A 22,685-nucleotide genomic window follows, 5' to 3' on the forward strand; every position below is an offset into this window, starting at 1 on the left:
CAAAAGTAAGGAGGGAGAGAAGTTTTGATAGTTTTATGGAGTTTCTTTTGGGTGGGGAAGGAAGTTGAATAACAGCATGTGTATATGCTGTAACAAATGATCCAGTAAAGTCAATTAAAATTAATAAAGCAGAAAAAAGAGTATAAAATTAATTCAAAGAAAAGCAGTACGTGTTCTCTAAATTTATTAAGACACTTGAAGCAGTAAGAGCCTGCATTTTCCTAGATGACTTCTCTCTCGCCCAGACTTCAACCCAGCAACAGCTTTGGGGATCTCGACTCCAAGAACAATCATCTAGCAAGCCAGTTAAATTTGAGATAATTAACGAAATACGCTGACTGGAAGCACTTATGAAATTCCCATCTTATAGATGGTGAAAAAATCTTAACTTTCACGAGAAATAAGACCTGAGGTTTACAACTAAAATGTCCATCATCCCAATTATGCAGTATCTGTGTCTGACCAGGGTAAAAGGAACAGAGAAGAATGGACCAACGGCAGTATTACCTGATCATATAACCAATTCGCTTCACAAACTGCCTATAGCGTGCTCTATTAAAGGTTTCTAACCCCACAGCCAGAAGTTCCACTAGCGAGTTGGCAAAGGCAAAAATTTTCATCATCTCTTGAGGTCTTGTTGTTTCAGGTAAATAATCACCTAGAAGTTAATCAGATAAAAGAAAAAAGTCATAATTACTATGAAAAAACACGAACGGAAACAGCTGTATAAATATTTTAATGAGGACTCAAAGCCAAGATGGAGAAGAACTGACAATCTCATTACTCTGGCTCCCATATCAACATGAAATGGGAAAAAACTTGAGACAATGTGCCAAATTAAAAACAATTTAAGCTGGGCAATGTACAGGCTAGTTAGCTTTCTCACATTTAAGTACCAAGTGGGAAATTACAAGCACAAGAGAAGCCTACAACAGCTAGGCACAAGAAACCTGAGTTAGAGCCTATACAAGAAGTAAGACTCGAGCTAGGTGCAGTGGCTCACGCCTATAATGGCAGCACTTTGGGAGGCCGAGGCAGGCGGATCATGAAGTCAGGAGATCGAGACCATCCTGGCTAACATGGTGAAACCCCGTTTCTACTAAAAATACAAAAAATTAGCCGGGCATGGTGGAGGGCGCCTATAGTCCCAGCTACTCGGGAGGCTGACGCAGGAGAACGGCATGAACCTGGGAGGCGGAGTTTGCAGTGAGCCGAGATCGCACCACTGCACTCCAGCCTGGGCAACATGGCAAGACTCCATCTCAAAATTTAAAAAAAGACACGATGCAGAGTTCCTGTGTTTGCATTTGCCACTACCCCATTTTACACATAAGAGAAATGAGTCTACCTTTTACTTTAAACCCAAGAAGATGTTGAAAGAGTTCATGAAAGGGGAACTGTGCTAAAAGGGTAACCAAATCATCTTCATTAAGGAGAATCCAACTGGTCTCAGGGTCTTCATCCTAAGGGAAAAGACAAAAAGTCATGTCAGCTGATTTGATCAGATCACACTATGATCCAGAGTTACAGGAGTTAAATTATCACAGGTCTCAATGGTATACATGTGATATCCTCATGAGTCTTCATGGACCTTTTCTCCAGGACAGAAATTTATAGTCTCAGTTCCAGAGATAGTTCCAAAGTAAATCCCCTGAAATTGCAAGCACAATTTTATATGTATCTGGGTCATAGTCAGTGATGAAACTGCTCTCATTAAATGTCCATCCCAAAGACAATAGAAAAAAAGAAATCCTCTAGAGTGAGGACCTTACTATAGGAATCAGTGCTTTGATAACATCAATTAAAGAACCACAGATGGGCTGGGCACGGTGGCTCATGCCTGTAATCCCAGCACTTTGGAAGGCCGAGGCGGGCAGATCACCTGAGGTCAGGAGTCCAAGAGCAGCCTGGGCAACACGGTGAAACCCCATGTCTACTAAAAATACAAAAATTAGCCAGACATGGTGGCGTGCACCTGTAATCCCAACAACTTGGGAGGCCAAGGCATGAGAATCATTTGAACCTGGGAGGCAGAGAACCAAGATCACACCATTGCACTCCAGCCTGGGTGACAGAATGAGATTCCATCTCAAAAAAAAAACAAGAACCATAGATGAGAGTTCAAGTTATGTTAGCTGCAATTCTCTTCTCCCAAAATCAACATCTATGTAGTATTTGACAGACTTAAGAGGAAGCAATTGAGATTTGACATAGATGACTAAAGTTCTGTTGTCAATTAGTGCTGCCAAAAGCTGTATAAAAATAACAGTGGTCATACACAAAGATTACATAGGGGAAATCTTTGTGGTCTTTTTGTTTGACACAGAGCACTAAAGTCACCTTAGAAACCAAGTTGATTCATGTCCTAAGATATGCTACATTAAAAAGGGAAGGAAGTAAAAAGATCCTGAGAACCTGAAGAATAGACTGTATCACCTCAATTTCCACAAGGGACTAATGCAAATCATTCAAAATTTCCTTAAGCCACTCAATTTTTACAGTCTTATTATGTGTCTAAAATGTCTAACAAACAAGCGTTTCAGAAACTCTACTTAAAGCAGTTCTCAACTTAGCTATTCTCAACTCAGCTGTACATTTAATCACCAGGTAGGCTTTTAACTATTTGGATGTCTGGGTGTGAGCCTGGGCAAGGTTTGCAAGTTGCCCAGGTGATTCTAGTATACAGCTAGTATCAAGAAACCACGATGTGGATAATTCAGAGTGCCTTCCTCCCCACAGCCTTTTCTGAGGCAATGGCACTCCCACCTTTCTCATCTACTCCCCAGTTCTTGAATTCACTGAATGTTTAGGGAGTGCTAAACTGGAGCCAGGCACCAATGCAGGGTGAGATAATTAATCAAATATTTTGACTGGAAGTATTTACAATGCCTAATCATTACAAGTAATTATAATGCTCCTTAATCATTATCTGTCTGGGACTAAATGCAGGAAACCTACCAGAAGAAAAGATTTCTCCCCCAAGAAAGACCACTCTAAAAAAAACATACTGCTCCACTGCAATCTTTAAAATCTGTACTGGTTCCTGAGAAGCTTGCTTCAGAATGATTCCTCAGTTTCTAGCAAAGACGCGTGCACGTCCACGTCATTTACCACCACCTGACCACCTCCTCCTGCAAGTCTCAGGAAGAGAAAAACGACTGTGAAGGGGGCTCCCCATTTCTGAATGAGCACTCTGGGAAACACACAGACACGATCCCACAGCTGCCATAGCTGTCATTCTGAAAACTGTTGGCTGAACACTTTCATCTCCTTTTTTTTTTTTTTGAGACAGTCTTGCTCTGTCGCCCAGGCTGGGCGCAGCCCAGTGGTGCAATTTCGGCTCACTACAAGCTTCCCCTCCCGGGTTCACACCATTCTCCTGCCTCAGCCTCCCAAGTAGCTGGGACTACAGGTGCCCGCCACCACGCCTGACTTTTTGTATTTTTAGTAGAGATGAGGTTTCACCATGTCAGCCAGGATGGTCTCGATCTTCTGACCTCGTGATCCACCTGCCTCAGCCTCCCAAAGTGCTGGGATTACAGGTGTGAGCCACCGTGCCTGGCCTCACCTCCTTTTAAGAGAGGGATTATAATAAATCGGTCACTGAACATCCTAGACAAGAATATCAAATCAAGATTCAGAACAAAACAAAGGACTAGAACTGACAATTAGCGGCAGAACAAAACTGCTTACAAATATACTCACGATGGGTACAGTAGAAAGGAAAATTAACAAGGGTGATCTTGAGAAGCTGAATTTCGATCATTAAATTATCACCAAAAATGGAAAACCATCTTCTACCTTTCAAATGAGAATTTCTGGATAAGAAGTTTATGAGTTAAGGGAAAACCTTGCTAAGCTCCAGCCCTTTATTACTCAGATTCACCATCTGTAGGTGAGGCTCCAACCCCAGAAATTTGTTACTACATAAAGAAACTCCTAATATACATCGTATGTAATATGACTTTAATTTCCAAGTGCCAAATTCTCCAAGCTGAACAGAATGATATTCTAGAGAAGGGGTGCAACACAGCACACTGGCTCAAAGCACAGGCTCTAAAGGCTCCGCATTTAATGACCCTATGGTTTGAGAGAAGGTACTTCACACCCCTGCACCTCAGTTTCCTCATCTATAAAATAGGAATCATAAGTCTTTACCTCATGGGGTTGCTGGGAGAATTAAATGAGATATGATGTGAAAAGTGCTTAGAACAACACCTGGTGCATAAGAAGAGTGCACAATGATTCATCAAAATAATGCAGACATGATAAGTTACCTCTTCTCCTCCTTCGTCTACTAGCGTCCAGGTTCCAGACCCAGGCCCTGAGGAGGATGGCTTCCGCTCGCTGGGCTTCATGTGGCACATAAACTCAGCTCGATTTCTAAAGGACAAGAATAGTCACTCTCATCACTTAGATGAAGGCCTATGTGAGTGCATTCTGGATTATCTACTCACCCTGAAGAAGAGCCACACATCAACCCAATCTTCAAATGATTTAAATTAGTGAATATGAACTGGCCAAAAACTAAGGCTACTAAAACTGCACTAATTTTGGTGGCAAATGCAACCATTCTGAATTAGTAATGATGAGTAATTGCAGAAAGCAGCTATACTAGCACAGCTCCCTGCATGATGCAGGACCTCAATACATATGCTGCAGACCTTAACTCAAACCAGGCTCGCAGAGTCTTGCCAGGGAAACTATTTTAGCAACTATGACTTACTGAATAAAAAAGAGTAATGAAGGCTGGGCACGGTGGCTCGCACCTGTAATTACAGCACTTTGGGAGGCTGAGGTGGGTGGATCATGAGGTCAAGAGATCAAGACCATCCTGGCCAACATGGTAAACCTCGTCTCTACTAAAATATAAAATTAGCTGGGTGTGGTGGCACATGCCTGTAGTCCCAGCTACTCAGGAGGCTGAGGCAGGAGAATCTCTTGAACCCAGGAGGCAGAGGTTGCAGTGAGCTGAGATCGTTCCACTGCACTCCAGCCTGGCGAAAGAGAGAGACTCCATCTCAAAAAAACAGAAAAAAGGTAATGGAGAGGCTTGTTTAGGGCCAAAACATAGATATCAATGCAAAAACACTTGTGAGTCAAATCATTATCTACCACGTGCAGGAGCAGGCCCTTGTATCCAAGGCAGTAAGGGAGAGGAATCATCAAATCTAAATTCCTCATTTAATTTCAAGGACTTCTATAATCCAACCCACCTGAGTTCTTCACCTTTATTACCAGCTCCCGCACACACCTTTGCTTCAGCCACACTGATCTACCTGTGCTCTGCACAGCTATCCTAACCTGTGTTGGGGCCTTTGCTCACACTGTTCTCCCACCTACATGTTCTCCATTGTCCCGTTCTCCTTCTGAAATCCAATCCATTCTTTTTTTTTTTTTCAGATGGAGTTTCGCTCTATCACCCAGGCTGGAGTGCAGTGGCATGATCTCGGCTCACTGCAATCTCCGCCTCCCAGGTTCAAACGATTCTCCTGCCTCAGCCTCCCAAGTAGCTGGGATTACAGGTGATTACACCACCATGCCTGCCTAATTTTTGTATTTTTAGTAGAGACGGAGTTTCACCATGTTGGCCAAGCTGGTCGCAAACTCCTGCCCACAGGTGATCCATCTGCCTTGGCCTCCCAAAGTACTGGGATTACAGGTGTGAGCCACCATGCCCAGTCCAATCCATTCTTCAAACACAGCTCATTTACCATGAAACCCTCTCTGACTACTCCATTCAACTCTTTGTTCTCTTCATTTCTATTACATAGCTTCACAATTTAGCACTTAAATCTCTCTGTGCTATTTCTCTTCTGGCATTAAATCTCTTCTTCCAAGAAACAGATCACCTTTTTTGTCTGTAGCACCTTTCACAATAGCATATATGACAAGAGGGGCAAACCCACTAAAATAGGGATCCCATAAAAATAGTTGCTTATATATAAGCAGTTGAAGAGTCACTTTGAAACAAGAATCAAACCCAAAGAAAATCTGCAATGTTAAATTCTAGAATGCCTACACTTCCCTTAGCTGTTCTTCTGTGGATCTAGGCAGTTTCAGGAGCCAAACCTTTAGAAGAAAGAAGCATTTCAATCTCTACTTCACAAAGCTCTTCCACACTTACTTGACAGGAGACATCAGCAGGGCAAGGGACTGCATAAAATGAAACACCCCTGATGGGTTATGCAACACTTTGATCTGAAATCAGAAAAGCAAAAAGCGTACTGTAGAAAACAAATAACCCAAGTGTCCATAATCTTGGTTCACAAGCGTTCTGACCAAAGTTGCTGTTAAGAGAACAAAGGTGAAACTGGTACCTAACACACAAGAGTAAAGCACAACCCATGGGTTACCTGGTGGCACTGAGTCAGCTGTACTCAAAGAGTAGAGGTAGCTGAGCAGTCTCCATCAATTATCTGTAACAATATGGGATGAAGGACACTACTGCTACTTTAATCCAAAGAGAGACAAAACAAAAACAAAAAATCCTCCTTCTACCTAATAAGATTCAGACTTCTTGCCACCAGAAATGCTAAAGAAAAGGAGATGTGGAGAAGCTGAACTTGGCAAACATTTTGGCTCCTGCCCATTCTAAGTGGTTGCTATGAGTAACTAAACGACCTAAAGGCAACAGCAGAGAGGAGAATCTAAAAACCACATAGTCAACTCCTAAGTATACAAGAGTTGATCCCACAGACCTAAGATCTCTGCTAGTATTAAAGAACTTTGAGATGTAGTGGCTTCTGTTTGACCTGTACCAACTGTGGTGTGAGACAGATTGACTTAGGAAGCTGTATTGAGTACCACAGGAAAAAAGTCCTGGTGAGCCTTCCTGCACAGAAATTGTGTAGAGTTAAATATGACTGAACCTACCCAGCCAGACCACAAGCAAACTTAGTACAGTTCTAACAGTTATGGGTGGCCCAACAAGTTTCAGCCTAAGAACTTTTATAAATGTATACTGGATATATTTTAAGATTTTTATTTTAAATATTACTATTTTTTAAATAGTCTTTTTTTTTCCAGCAATTTCTTTAGGAAAAATGTCTAATAAAACCTCTCCCCCAACCCCTCAGAATGAGGTGACCATTCATCATACCTGGATGAAAGGAACAGCCCATTTACTAACACCAGCGGGGCATCGAAGAATATGGTTTAGAAGGAAGAGGTGATCTCCAGGACAGCCAACTCTTTGTAACACGGACACCTAAACAATAAAGGTCATATGATCTCACTATTTTTTAAAAAAGGAATAATTTATCTAGGGGTCTAGTAAAGTCATTTATCCAATGCTTCAATACATGCAATCTTTCAAAAGAGTAACCAGACACAAGACATACTATTCACTGGCTTAGTTTCTACCACAGAGGCACACCAGAGGCCTATGAATCTATGAGTACCATGATAAAATCACAAGCAGATTCTCTACAAATCTAGTTTTTTCTTCTCTGGCAAATTACAAGTCACTAATGTTACTGGCCACAAGTGAATAAATATAAGTCAAGTAGTTTAATCTATAAACATAACCAATAAACAAATACCCCTCTTCTTATAATACACCTAACATCTTTCTTAAGTTTTTCAAATCCTTATACCTTTCTTCTTTCTCTTAAAAGAAACTGTTTTAAACATGACATTAAATATCACAAGACAGAAAGAATGAGATATAGAAAATTTTTTGATCCATACCTTATCTAAAATGCACAAGACCAGAAGCATTTCAGATTTCAGACATTTTTGGATTCTGGAATATTTGCATAAATGTAAGATATCTTGGTGATATGGTTTGGCTGTGTCCCCACCCAAATATCAACTTGAATTCTATCTCCCAGAAGATAGAATATTCTTCTTCTTTGTTGCAGGAGAGACCCAGTGGGAGGTAACTGAATCATGGGGGCCGGTCTTTCCCGTGCTATTCTCATGATAGTGAATAAGTCTCACAAGATCTGATGGGTTTATCAAGGGTTTCTGCTTTTGCTTCTTCCTCATTCTCTCTTGCCACCACCGTGTACGAAGTGCCTTTTGCTCTCTGCCATGATTCTGAGACCTCCTCAGCCATATGGAACTGTAAGTCAAACTAAACCTCCTTTTCTTCCCAGTCTCAGATATGTCTTTATCAGCAGTGTGAAAAAGGACTAATACATCTAATACATTTGGGGCTGAAACGTAAGTCTAAACACAATATTCATTTGTTTCATATACACCTTATACAGAGCCTGAAGGTTGGTCTATACAAAATTTTTTGTAATTCTGTACATGAGGCAAAGTTTCTATTAAGTACTTAGGTGTGGAATTTTCCACTTGTGGCATCATATCAGCACTCAAAAAGTTTGGAATTCTGGATCGTTTCAGATTTCTGAATTAGGAACACTCAACCTGTACCTATATTCTGAATATACATCTAGTCTTCAATTTAGCATACTTCCTGCATTTTCATTTCTTTCAAAGTTGAAGTCCAGTGTTCATTCAGCATAATCTTTATCAGAGAGAAACATACTTTGTGCTTAATAACGCACTAGATAACTTATTACCACGTATCATGATCAAAGAAAACTCATTAATAAACTCATAAAATAAATTAGCTGAAAAAGTTGTTGAAGACCAAATGTAATGAAATAACAGATAATTCCTAAATTATGAGAGAAATAAAACAAAAACTACAGTGTCTATTTTGTACCCTTACCAATTTCTGCAGCCAGAGAAGAATATCATCATGAAACTGAGTATCTTCATTAACTCTCCTGGTGAACATGAATAAGACACTAATGCATTCCTTTAGTTGACACAGATCGGAGGGAATGCTTTCTGTCTGCTTAGACACTGTAAATGAGAGAAATTAAATGAGTCTCTCATAAATGGTGTTTTGGGGGGAATTTTTAGTGTCTTCACTTAAACCAACAACAATAAAAAATCTTTAAAATATTTAGTGCAGATAAAAAAAGGAGAAAAGTTACATAAAAATATTTAAATTTTATAAACAGACAAGCCAAAATGTGTTTAACTTTGAAGTATTTCAAAATAACGGAAAACCAACCTCATCATAATTCCTTTTTTTTTTTTTTTTTTGAGAAAGTCTCAGTCTGTCGCCCAGACTGGAGTGCAGTGGTGCGATCTTGACTCACTGCAACCTCCGCCTCCCGCATTCATGCCATTCTCCTGCCTCAGTCTCTTGAGTAGCTGAGACTACTGGTGCCCGCCACCACGCCCAGCTAGTTTTTGTATTTTTAGTAAAGAAGGGGTTTCATCATGTTGGCCAGGCTGGTCTTCAACGCCTGACCTCAAGTGATCCGCCCACCTCAGCTTCCCAAATTGCTGGGATTACAGGTGTGAGCCACCGCACCTGGCCATAATCCACTATTTTTTATTTGAAAATCAGTACATCTCTGATCTACCCCCAGTTATTTGATTAGTTAAGAAAATAGTGGAGGGGGACTTTTACTTTAAAGTATCCTAATGTATCCCCAGAAATAAAATTGCATAATTCAATAAGCATACTTAATATTCATGTCATAAAGACTAATTTCTTAAAATCCAAAATAAGATGAAAAATTCAGAACATTATTAATCCTCCGTTGGAAAATTAAACAAAACAGTCCTACAAACAAAGCAGCCCAAACAAACCACAAGAGATAAAGGGTGAAGAAGTATTCCGATGATTACTTTTATAATCAAAAACTATATTTGGACTCAACTTGGTAACAAGCACATTAACTAGGACAGCAAAGGACATTAATGATAGATAGTGAGCTTTTTGGCATCCTACAGAAGCAGAGAAAGACAGTCACGGAGAAAGGAGACCTGGTAATGCTCCCAAAAAATGTCATTAATGCAGATCTCAATCCTACACTTGGGGAGGCCTGGTAAAACTGCAAGCACAAATGGTATCTTGTAAGACCAATTACTACACAGTCAATTCAACCAGACTATAGCCCTCAATTTTTTATTTATTTCAAAATGCAAGAAAGAGTGAGAGCTTCATTACTTACACACCTTGGCCTTGCTGGTGAATTACTAAAGATCTCAGAACAGCTGAACTACTGAGCAATGCATAGATGTAAGACTCCACTTGCAACCTTGAGAGCACAGAAGTATAAGAATGAAGGGCCAGGGTCTGGTGGAGGTGTTCAGCTTTGGCATCAAATAGCTTCTTTAGCTCCATCAGTGCATTTTCATTCATTTCTACTCTTTGGTAGCGATGATAGCTGGAAACCTTCACTTGATCTGCACAGATACCCTAACAGAGGACAAAAAGGTACAATATGAAACCAGTTACTCTTTCCATTTGAAGTAAGCAGGCAGCAAATATAAGATACATAGGCTTCAGCACCATCTTCAAAGAGCTTCTAATCATGGTGAGGAGATGTATTACTGTGTAGAGAACGTTACCAGCAAATATATGATCAGGTGCAAAGGAACATAAAGCCAATCACAAATTCATCGCAAGTTCAGAGAAGGGAAGAGTAACTCTAACAAGTAGTCAGCAGTGGGCCAGGCGCGGTGGCTCAGGCTTGTAATCCCAGCACTTTGGGAGGCTGAGGCAGGTGGATCATGAAGTCAGGAGTTCAAGACCAGCCTGGCCAACACAGTGAAACCCCATCTCTACTAAAAACACAAAAATTAGCTGAGCATGGTGGTGGCACTATAATCCTAGCTACTCAGGAGGCTGAGGCAGGAGAATTGCTTGAACCTGGGAGGCGGAGGTTGCAGTGAGCCAAGATTGCGCCACTGCACTCCAGCCTGGGCAACAGAGCTAGACTCTATTTCAAAAAAAAAAAAAGTAGTAGTCAGCAGTGAAAGCTGCAAGAAAATAACAGAACTTGTCCCTAAGACTCTCATGATTGATGATCTTACCTTCTATTTTATGAACATGAAGCCAATGTGATATCCCCTAAACTTCAAGATACCTTAAAACATCTCTGGATCTACCCTCATCATTCTTTGTAGTTCTACTCAAGAGAATACACACTCCACCAGCTGTGTTCTTGATTCTATCCTCTCTTCTTCAATGCAGTATTTCCAAATGTTTCCCTCCTTCCTATCTACAGAGATATACAGGCCTGCCAATGAATGAGGATTAGGGATAAGGGAATCATGTTTCTCTCCAGTATCTCCTCCAGCTTCCCTTCACTGCTAAACTAGTCAAGAGTAACCTCTTCTTCCTTGCCATCTCTCCTATGCCACTATGAAATGGCTTATGATCACTTTGGCCTCCATAGGGTTGCATCTGATGGTTTTCCCCATCCCCTCTCAACCCTGAGAGGTCATCTTCCCCTTTCTTTGGGGCCTCTGTTTTACACATCAGGGACTCTCCATTGCCTATAGTTAAGAAGGTGAGTTTCACTCTCATTTTGTCCACTGGCATAATCCTGGAGCTAGGAATCGGTTACTACCTTCAGATTCCTCATCCACACTCAATGGGGAAGACCATCAGATACAACCCTATGGAGGCCAAAGTGATCATAATACCTTCAGTTTCCTCATCCCTTCTTCTCAACCTTGACACTCTCTGCCCATTAGATGTTGGTAGCATTATGCCCAAGGTCACAAACTAATGACCCATGGGCTGAATTTCAGCTGGAGACTGATTTGCTTGGCCTACACTGTGTGTGTTATGTGTCTGATTAGTTGCTAACATTTGCAAATTAGGATTCCTCACACAAAAATCTAGATTTCTAGTTTTTCTTGGAAAATCATAAGATGTGGCAATGCTGAACCATCACAATCTCACAAAAACCATCAACCAGAACTCAAGAGCGGCTGTCCCCCCTACACCAGGCACAGGCTGACCCAGTGACCGTTGTCCCACTCAGCCTGCTTCACTCCTCCAGGTTATACATCTGGCTCCTGCAGGCATTTGACTTTGTGATTCCCGCACTCCGCTACTCTAGGCTGAGGCAGGGTCAGTGTGGGTGTAAGGAACAGACTCCAGACCTGGACTGCATCCCAGGAATGCAGCTCTGCTGCAAATTTCCCAGGCGTCTGATCAAAATACCTGTACAGACATTTGTTCCTCCTTAAACTGCCACAGCCGACTTTTAGCATTCTGGCAATCAGATGTCAGAGTAAGCAGCTCAGCTTCGGCCAGCAGCAGTTGCTTCCTACATCGTGAGTAGTTCAAAAGCAACTCATAAAATTCATGCCTGTCTTGATGAGCCATGCTGTCAAATTCTTCTAAATATGACTCAACATTTTCCAGCCATGAACCAGGCTCCAAGATTTTTAGCTGTTCTTTAGTAAATGGTACTAGTTCTGGTTGAGATGGGAGTTCTGGGTAGAGTCGCTCACTACGAAGCAAGGGTTTCACTGCCACCAAAGCTGGTGCTTCTCTGGCAATTTCAGCTGGCAACTGGGGATACAGTTTCCTCACTCTAGGTGTCTGAAAAACATGTTTGGCTTCGCAAGAACTCTGCAAGCCAACATTCTGTGGCACCTCTGAAGAACAAACCAGGCCTTCTTTGTCTTCTTTACTATTCTGAGTTTCTCTGACTTGTATATTTTCCATTTCTGGCTGAGTATAAGAAAAATTAGATTGGGGTGCACTTTCTGAAAGTCCACCTTGTACTGACGTATTTTCCTCTACCTCTGTGAAGTTCTTGGGGGTTTCTACTATAGTTCCAACACTGTCTCCAGGCTGGACCTTTGGCGTGACTGCACTGTCCCCCACACAGGGTGTGGCCTCTCCCCCTTCCTTTGGGGGCTGTGTGTTACACGTCAGGGATTCTTCATTGCTTATAGTTAAGGAGGTGAGTGGTATATCAAACATTTCACTCTCATTTTGTCCACTGGCATCATCCTGGAGCTGGGAATCGGTTACCACCTTCAGATGGTCTCCTTTGAATTCACAGGCTAGAGAAGGGATTTCCTGCTCTCTGGAGGTTTTTGGAAGGGAGACTTCATTGGACTCTTCCCTCTGAAGGGTTTCATATTTCTTCTTTTCCTAAAAACAACATACATAATGTGAAATAATTTATCACAATAATTGATGGTTTCAGCAGGAGGAATTTTAAAGCTGCACATAAAATCTAAATTTCATCATTAAACAAATGAAACCTAACTTCACTTTATCAGCAATGTGTTTCATATTTCGTATTATCCATATTGAGTGTGTTAAATCTGGAGATTCACTAGTCCGATCGTAAGAGAAAAGACATCACAGTAAGCAGCAAATTCTGATTCAAAAAATAGAAGGGGAAAGTTAATTAGATTGTACACCACTTTGCCAGAGGTTAAGTGAAATAGATCAGTCTCTACGTATCTTCAGCCACAACAGGTTTGTCTTCACCTTGACAAACAAATTCACTCAAAACTCAGGGAGAAAAGGACAGAACAACTTGAGCAACAGGACAATTGTAGTACTGGAATAAAATAAACATCCAGGAGCCCATACTGACATATTACCTGAATGAATAAATATGTAAATAAAATGGGTAAGAAGTGACAATTCTTCCACACAGGAGAATTCCGATTAATAGAATTAACAGAAGGAATGAGAAAAACAGAAAATTTTCCATAAGAACACCATGGTTAACTGTCACAGGTAAGATCTACCCATGGATGCTAAAGTGAGTGAGTGAAGAGTTTAAGAGAAACAGAGTATCTGCATAGTCTCAAAGTATCTCCTCCCAAATGTTTAATAACGACAAACAGGAAAATAGTAAGTTTCAGTGGAGAATCCTGGAAGATAACGCTTTAACCAAGTGATCAAGGTTACGTCACCAGTAATACTGACATCGGATACCCCAATAGGATATTCCCAATAATGTGTAACCTCAATCTAATCATGGGAAAACATCAGACAAAAACCCAAACTAAGAGGCAGTCTACAAAACAACTGAAGGAATGTGGTCATGAAACACAAGACTGAGAAACTGGTAGAGATGGAGGGAACTACAGAGACCTGACAACTAAAGTGTATTGTGGGACCTGGATTAGAAAAAGGACATGAATGGAAAAACTGGTGAAGTCCAAATAAGTTCTACATCTTAATATTGCACCAACATTAAGTCCGTGGGTTTTTTGTCTGTTTTTTTCTTTTTTGAGACGGAATCTTGCTCTGTCACCCAGGCTGGAGTACAGTGGCGCAATCTCGGCTCACCGCAACCTCCGCTTCCCTGGTTCAAGCAATTCTCCTGCCTTGGCTTCCCGAGTAGCTGGGACTACAGGCGCCCGGCTAATTTTTTGTATTTTTTAGTAAAGACGGGGTTTCACCATGTTAGCCAACCTCCTGACCTCGTGATCCGCCCACCTCGGCCTCCCAAAGTGCTGGGATTACAGGCGTGAGCCACCGCACCCAGCCAATTTCTTAGTTTTAATCATTGTTCCATGCCATAGAATGTACAGTTATATAAGATGATGACACAAGAGGATGCTAGGTGAAGGGTACATGGGAAGTCTCTGTATTATATTTGTAACTTTTCATTAAGTACAAAATTATCTCCATCATCATAAAAAAGTTATTCATTAAAAATAAATGTATGGTTTCAAAAAAACCTTCAGGCATTAATACACAAACTAGATAATATAGGAAGTTAGGCTGAATAAGGAAGAAAAAATTATTTAAATGACATTTAAATAAAGTTGTTTCATTCAAACAGACTAAAAACCTCATTGAAATCACTCAAATACTTCCTTTCACAAAGAAATTTTAAGGCAGGCAAACATGAGTTATACAAGCTCTTGGTTATTTTGGATTATTCTGCTCTGAATGTCCAGCAGACTAACAGCCAAAAAAGTGGGGCCTTTATATATTAAAGAAAAGATGAATGTTTTTGACATGGAATTTGAGGTCAGCTTGTTGAAATGAACCTGACTGCCAAATATTTACAAATGGTAATGATTCAAGAAGCAAAACGCCCCTCCAAATAACTTCGCTCCCCACTGTGAACCGTGGACATTAGATCCAGAAGTCAGGCACCCAATGCACATCTCATACAAACTAGTTTATTAAACTGCCTAAAATCACGAATAACAGAAAAACATTATGTAAGTGTTAATAAAAAAAGCAAGCCCAAACTATGCTGCAATGATGTTTAGCAAACTTGCTGTAATAAACAGGGTTCTCAGACAGAGAAGTCAGAAAGAAAAAATTAAGAGGGAAGATGGTGACCACAGCAAGAGAAATGTTAGTGGACACATCAGGGACTCCTCATTGCTTACAGCTAAGGAGGTGAGTGGTACATCAAACATTTCACTCTCACTTTGTTCACTGGCATCATCCTTAAACATCATCCTTAAACATCATCCTTAAACATCATCCTTAAACATCATCCTTAAAAATACATATGATTTGCTTGGCCTATATTGTGTATGTATGTGTGTATGTGTCTGCTTAGTTGCTAACTTGCAAATTAGGATTTCTCACACAAAAATCCAGATTTCTAGTTTTTCTTGGAAAATCATAAGATGTGGCAACGCCGAACCATCACAACCTCACAGCAACCATCAACTAGAACTCGAGAGCAGCTGTCCCCTCGAAACCAGGCACAGCCTGACCCAGTGACCATTGTCCCACTCAGCCTGCTTCACTCCTCCAGGTTATATACCTGGCTCCTGCAAGCACTTGACTTTATGATCCCTATACTCTACTAGTCTAGGCTGAGGCAAGGTCAGTGTGGCAGAGGCCAAATTTTAGTGAGTTGACAATCAGAAAATGAAATTAGTAAAACAATTTCATTTACAATAGCATAAAAAGAACAAAGTATTTAGGGATAAACCGAGAGAAAAAAAGCATAATACTTGTACTCTGAAACTTATAAAACATTATTGAAAGAAATTAAATGGAATTTAATTTCTTTAAATGGAAAGACATTCTATGTCTTTTACAATATGGTTAAGATGAAAATATTCCTCAAATGGACCTACAAACTCTACATAATCCCTTGCAAAATCCTAGCTACCTTTTTTTGCAGAAATTGTCAAACTGATATTTAAATTGCATACAGAAATGCAAGTGACCCACAACAGACAGAAAATCTTGAAAAAGAACAAAGTTGGAGAACTTGCACTTGGCAATTTCAAAACCTACTACAAAGCTATAGTAATAAAGACAGTATTGGCACATGGACAGACAAATAGATGAAAGGAACAGAACTGAGAATCCAGAAATAAAACCTTACATATATGGCAAATTGATTTTGACAAGAATGTCAAAACAATTCAACGGGGAAATTTGAACAAATGGAGCTAGAACAACTGGATATCCTCAAGTGAAAGAATAAACTGGATCCCTACCTTATATCATATACATAAATTAATGCAAAAAGGATCATATACCTAATGTGAGAGGTAAAACTTTTAAACTGTTAGAAGAAAACAAAAAAATCTTTATAACCTTGGGTAGGCAAAGCCTTCTTAGATATGACACCAAAAGCACAAGCAACAAAAGAAAAAGATCAGTTGGACTTCATCAAAATTACAAACTTTGGTGCTGCAAGTACCATCAAGCTCACGCGTGGTCTGGCACCAGCTGATCAATAAACTGGCTCATCTGATCTTGTGGCCCCAATCCAGGGACTGACTCAGCACAAGAAGACACCTCCAACTCCCTGTGATTTCATCTCTGACGAATTAGCACTCCTGGCTCACTGGCTTCCCCCCACCCACCAAGTTATCCTTAAAAACTCTCCTCCCCAGATGCTGGGGAGACTGATTTGAGTAATAATAAAATTCCAGTCTCCCACACAGCTGGTTCTGTGTGAATTACTCTTTCTCTATTGCAGTTCCCCTGTCTTGATGAATCAGCTCTGTCTAGGCAGTGGGCAAGGTGAACCCCTTGGGCAGTTACAAAATTAGCCAGGCATGGTGGCTGGCGCATGTAAACCCAGCTACTTGGGAGGCTGAGGCAGGAGAATTGCTTGAACCCGGTAGGTGGAGGTTGCAGTGAGGCAAGATCGAGCCACTGCATTCCAGCCTGGATGACACAGTGAGACTCTGTCTCAAAAAATACATAAACAGGGGCCAGGCATGGACAGCTCACACCTGTAATCTCGGTACTTTGGGAGGCCAAGGCAGGCAGATCACAAGGTCAGGAGATCAAGACCATCCTGGCCAATATAGTGAAACCCTGTCTCTACTAAAAATACAAAAAAATTAGCCAGGCGTGGTGGCAGGCGCCTGTAGTCCCAGCTACTCAGGAAGCTGAGGCAGGAGAATCACTTGAACCTGGGAGGCGGAGGATGCAGTGAGCCAAGATCACACCACTGCACTCCAGTCTGGGCAACACAGTGAGACTCTGTCGCTAAATAAATAAATATGGCCAGGTGTGGTGGCTCATGCCTGTAATACCAGCACTTTGGGAGGCCAAGGTGGGTGGATTACCTGAGGTGAGGAGTTTGAGACCAACCTGACCAACATGGTGAAGCCCCATCTTTACCAAATATAAAAAATTAGCTGGGCACAGTGGTAGGTGCCTATAAATCCAGCTACTTGGAGGGCTGCGGCAGGAGAATCACTTGAACCTGGGAGGTGGAGGTTGCAGTGAGCTGAGATCGTGCCACTGCACTCCAGCCTGGGCAACAAGAGCAACTGCCTTCAACTACCTACTTCAGTTAAAAATAAATAAAAGTCAGGTGCAGTGGCTCACACCTGTAATCCCAGCACTTTGGGAGGCCAAAGCAGGAGGATCCCTTGAGCCCAAGAGTTTGAGACCAGCCTGGGCAACACAGGGAGATCCCATCTCTACCTTTATAAAAATAAATAAATAAAGACACAGAAGGAAGACATAATGTACATATAATAATCATTATAGATCACAAAATAAAATTCAAACAACTCTGTGTATATCAATTCCATGTGTATCACGTAACATAATTTAAGCAAAAGGTATTTCCTTTTTTTAAAAAACAAATCAGAGACACCATCTTACTGTGTTGCCCAAGCTAGAGTGCACTGGCTATTTGTAGGCACAATGATAGCACACTGCAGCCCTGAACTCCTGCGCTCAAACAGTCCTCCTGCCTAGCCTCCCTCCTAATTGAAAGTACAGGCTGGTGCCATCATGCCAACAAAAGATATTTCTTACAACTAAAAATGCCAGGCAGATTAAGAAAAATCTATTTCTTTATATTTAATCTCCACAGAAGTTACATACAGGTAAAAAATCAATTTTAAAGTCATTCAAATGGAGAAACAATAACCAACTATAAAGAAAGAGTTGATAAACACAGAAAAACATACTTAACTATACATTACAGTAAATATGCTCTGGAGTGCGAGTATATGGGAAAAAAAACCTAAAGAAAAATAAAACAAACCATTATCAACAGTTATTTCCAGAAGATGGAATTCTGGGCATTTCATTTCTGGGTTGTACAGTGTGTGAGAGTGTGTGTATGTGTACACTCATACACACTTTAAGCAATGAGGAATCAGAAAGTAAGTAATCGTTTAAAACTAAAGTTTTTTTTTTTAAGTTTTAGGAAATAAATGGGAAGTTTCTATTCATCACTTGAAAAAACATGTAGAGATATGGAGTAGGCTTGGATTCACACGTCCAAGCCTACTCCGCATCACTACATGTTTATTTCAAAATTAACATATCTGAAACCAAACTCCTGATTTTCCCCCTAAAACCTGTTCCACCCACAGCTTTCTCCTTCTCAGGGTCTTCCTTGACTGTTTTCTCTCACATCCCACATCCCAACCTCAGCAAACCCTCTTGGCTCTCAGACTTCAAACACTCCTCACCACCTTCTCTCTGACAATCCTGGCCCAAACCACCATTACCTCTTGCCTGGGTGACTGCAATAGTCTCAGCCAGTCTCTGCTTCTACCCTTGCCCCCTTACAGTCTATTCTCCAAAAAGCAGGCACAGTGATCCTTTAAAGCACAAGTAGAATCATGTCATTCCTCTGCTCAAAACCCTGTGTTGATTCCATATGTCACTCAGAGTAAAAGCTCATGCAAGGCCCGACATGACTGGGCTCTGCTACCTTTCTGACTTCATCTCCTACTGTTTTCCCCTCACTCACTCCGCGCTAACCACACTGCCTCCTTGCAGTTCCTAGGACAGGTTTGGCATGCTACTGCTAGTCCCTCTGCCTGAAACACTTCTCCCCCAATATCCACATAGTGAACTATCTCTTCCCTTTCACGTCTTTACTTAAATGTCACCCTCAATAAGAACTAGCCAGGCCGCGCACGGTGGCTCATGCCTATAATCCCAGCACTATGGGAGGCCGAGGTGGGCGGATCACCTGAGGTCAGGAGTTCGAGACCAGCCTGGCCAACATGGCAAAACCTTTACTAAAAGTAAAAAAATTAGCCAGGCGTGGTGGTGGGTGCCTGTAATCCCAGCTACTCAGGAGGCTAAGGCAGGAGAATTGCTTGAACCTGGGAGGCAAAGGTTACAGTCAGCCAAGATCGCGCCACTGCACTCTAGCCTGGGTGACAAGAGTAAGACTCTGTCCCAAAAAAAAAAAAAAACAAACTATCCAGACCACCCATCCTAACCTCTAACCAGTACTCCCCAACTCTTCAACCTGTTCTTTTTCTTTTTTTCCATAGCACTTATAAAGCATGATATATTTTCTTCTTCATGGGTTTTTGTTTGTTTAGCTTGCTTGTTTTTTGTCTTCTCCCTCTAGAATGTTAAGCTCCACTAAGGTCAGGTTCTTTGGGCTTTTTTCTCTTTTACATCCCAAGAGCCTAGAATAGTTTTTGGAACATAACTGGTGATCAATGAGCATTTGTTTAATAAATGAATGGCTTTTAGGAGGCACAAAACCCCAACTTCACACCAATAACCACTCCTGGTGGAAAGGGACTAGAGGTGGAAATCAATCATCTAGGCATGGCACAAGGGGGATGGGGATTTAAAGGTTTTTCCTGTGACCTTCTGGGACACATCTGTCTGTCCTTAGCAATTACTGGATGCTCTCACTATTAAAAAGTTGTTGGCATTCAGAATTTAATATTAACTGTTTAAAAAAAAAAACTATAAAATGCACTACTTCTGCAGAGTAAGTCCAAATCTAAGAATCTACTGTACTTAACTTATAATTTATCAAGATTAATGAAGTCAGGGTGCTCAGAGTTGGGGGATTTTATAGCAGAGAATGATACTAAAGAAATGAAAATATTATTAGGTCTATCTCTTAGGCATCAGGCGGTAAGCACCACATGCCTAACCATAACCTAGCAGCAGAGGTTAGCTACCAGATGATTAACATTGAGGAATGTAGGTCAGCTGCTGGGTAAAAACCAGAAGCCACTTAAACTGTCCAAAGGCAACAGCACATGACACTATCCACTTCCTGAACTGAGACTTTGAACCAGTTTGTGCTTCCCAAAATAGTTGCCAAATTATACTGCAGATGGTAAAGGTTTCATTAATGCAGGACTTTATAACCATAACTGAACTATAACCAGCACTAACAAGTGCATCAATTTACTCCAAAAAAAATAATAACTTTCTAGATTGTTTTATTCTAAAAGAATTAACTTTCTAGATTGGCAAAGATAGGGGCTTTGCTGGTGTCATGGACATTTTGCATCCGTTTTCTCATACTAGTCAGAGGAAATTTATTAAATTCTTCTGAGTGACCATGCTTGGAAATATTCTTCATTACTGGCATTTATTTCATCATTCAATGAACATTATCAAGTGACAAAGAGGCTGTGAAGGGTACTGAGAACAAGACAGGTCCCTCCCTCAGTGAGTTCAAAATCTAAGGGAGAAAGAAATGTTGACAAAGTAACCACAAATGAGATGAGTGCCCACAAAGGGCAGAAGAGTGCTATTGGAGAGGCAGTGACAGCAGGGAGATGAGAGAAAGCTTCTCTGCTGAAGTACTGTTTAGCTGACACCTCATATATGAGTAGTTGGCTAGGTAAAGAGGGACAGGAAGGGGTGTCAGAGGAAACAACACGGGCAAACGCCCTAAAGCAGGAAAGGACATAAAGGACATAAAGGTTAAGAATCAAAAGAGAACTTTGGGAGGCCGAGGCAGGTAGATCACCCGAGGCCAGGAGTTTGAGAAGAGTCTGGCCAACGTGGTGAAACCCCGTGTCTACTAAAAATACAAAAATTAGCCCGGCATGGTGGCAGGCACCATAATCCCAGCTACTCAGGAGGCTGAGGCGGGAGAATTGCTTGAACCAAGAAACGGAGGTTGCAGTGAGCCAAGATCACACCACTGCACTCCAGCCTGGGCAACAGAGTGAGACTCGGTCTCAAAAAGAAAAAGAAAAGGGAGAATGGTAGGAGTGGTGGTAGAACTGAGGCTGAGGAGGAAGACAGAGCCAAGATCATACAGAGCCCTTAGTCTATGCTTTGGACTCTAGCCTCTGAGTGATGGGAAATCTTTGAAAGATTTTGAGGAGAGTAACATGATCAGTTTTGTTTTGAAAAATACATATCCAGCTCAGTTTAGAGAATGGGCAGCAAGAATGAATGTAAAGAGGCCAGTTTAGAAGCAGTCCTCCTTGGAGTAAGGTCACAGTAGTTAGGATGGAGAGGAAATGGACAGAATCAAAAGAATATTTAGAAAATGCAATTGGCAAGACTTAGTGAATGATTAGATTTAGAGTGTGGGCAAAAGTAGATGTCAAGGATTTTTGATTTGACAAAATGCCTCTGAAATAAAGGCCTCTTCATAAACTTTAACAAAAAAAATTAACGTATATTTGTATAGGAAAGTTGCCTAAGATGGATAAAAAAATATAATCAATTGGTTTGTCATGATGGATCTAAAAGCTTAAGATTTTTAACTATTTAATTTAGAAATTCTGTTTTAAACAAAATAACTTACGAGGGAATCCCCTTAACAGACTCTTTTTAAAGTATTTGCAACATTCTATCTATGAAAAGACAAAAGACATATGAAATATGAAATAACTATTAAGCTCCTGGATTGAGAGTCAGGATTTCTGGCTTTAACCTGAGTTATCTCACTAACTGCATGACCCTGAGCAATAATTTAACCCCTGGAGGCTTTAGTTTCATCAAGATATTGGGGCGAAAAAAACTAGAGATTAAGACTTAAGATTCTGCTCTCATAGACAACTAACATTTCTGTGTTATGCACTACTGCATTCTAGGTTCGGGGATTTTTTTTTTTTTTTTTCTTCACTGGATAGGTATAATTTTTTTTTTTCTTTTTTTGTAGTCTCATCGTTAAGCAGGTTTAGGGATCTTATGCATAGCTGGCCAATGGCTTTTTTCTTCCTCCTGGGCCTGGATAGTTCTTTACCAACCCAATACAATGCAAACGCATTTCTCTTAAAAATATTTCTGAGCCGGGTGTGGTGGCTCACGCCTGTAATCCCAGCACTGTGGGAGACCGAGGAGGGCAGATCACCTGGGGTCCGGAGTTGGGGACCAGCCTGACCAACATGGAGAAACCCTGTCTCTACTAAAAATACAAAATTAGCCGGGCGTGGTGGCGCATGCCTGTAATCCCAGCTACTCAGGAGGCTGAAGCAGGCGAATTGCTTGAACCCAGGAGACAGAGGTTGTGGTAAGCACAGATCACGCCACTGCACTCCAGACTGGGCAACAAAAGTGAAACTCTGACTCAAAAAAAATAAATAAAATTTCTGAAATTCGGTACCAAAATGACTTTCTCCCCAGAATAACTCCTCACAGACATGGATACACCAATGTGTGTCTAACTCCACTACAGCCTTTTAAAAAGTCATATCAAGAAAATGTGGTAAATACTCAGCATGGAATACTACGCAGA

The 22,685-nt window shown here is 41.0% G+C and overlaps 1 protein-coding gene across 3 annotated transcripts in view; it reads right to left on the reverse strand.

Moving 5' to 3' along the window:
* Window positions 1-22,685, reverse strand: part of EPG5 (ectopic P-granules 5 autophagy tethering factor) — a 134,688-nt gene that overhangs the window by 110,166 nt on the left and 1,837 nt on the right. For 2 of the 3 annotated variants that reach the window (XM_017857824.1, XM_017857823.1), the window contains exons 2-9: window positions 11,996-12,940; window positions 9,994-10,237; window positions 8,687-8,823; window positions 7,103-7,210; window positions 6,128-6,201; window positions 4,278-4,383; window positions 1,349-1,463; window positions 508-658 (exon numbers count right to left, since the gene is read on the reverse strand). In XM_017857824.1, coding sequence (XP_017713313.1) covers window positions 508-658; window positions 1,349-1,463; window positions 4,278-4,383; window positions 6,128-6,201; window positions 7,103-7,210; window positions 8,687-8,823; window positions 9,994-10,237; window positions 11,996-12,940 — 1,880 coding nt within the window. The remainder of the gene's footprint in view (window positions 1-507; window positions 659-1,348; window positions 1,464-4,277; window positions 4,384-6,127; window positions 6,202-7,102; window positions 7,211-8,686; window positions 8,824-9,993; window positions 10,238-11,995; window positions 12,941-22,685) is intronic. The other variant, XM_017857825.1, reaches the window with a different exon arrangement.

Source organism: Rhinopithecus bieti, unplaced genomic scaffold (assembly GCF_001698545.2).
Source record: "Rhinopithecus bieti isolate Rb0 unplaced genomic scaffold, ASM169854v2 scaffold_42084, whole genome shotgun sequence".
Lineage (NCBI taxonomy): Eukaryota > Metazoa > Chordata > Mammalia > Primates > Cercopithecidae > Rhinopithecus > Rhinopithecus bieti.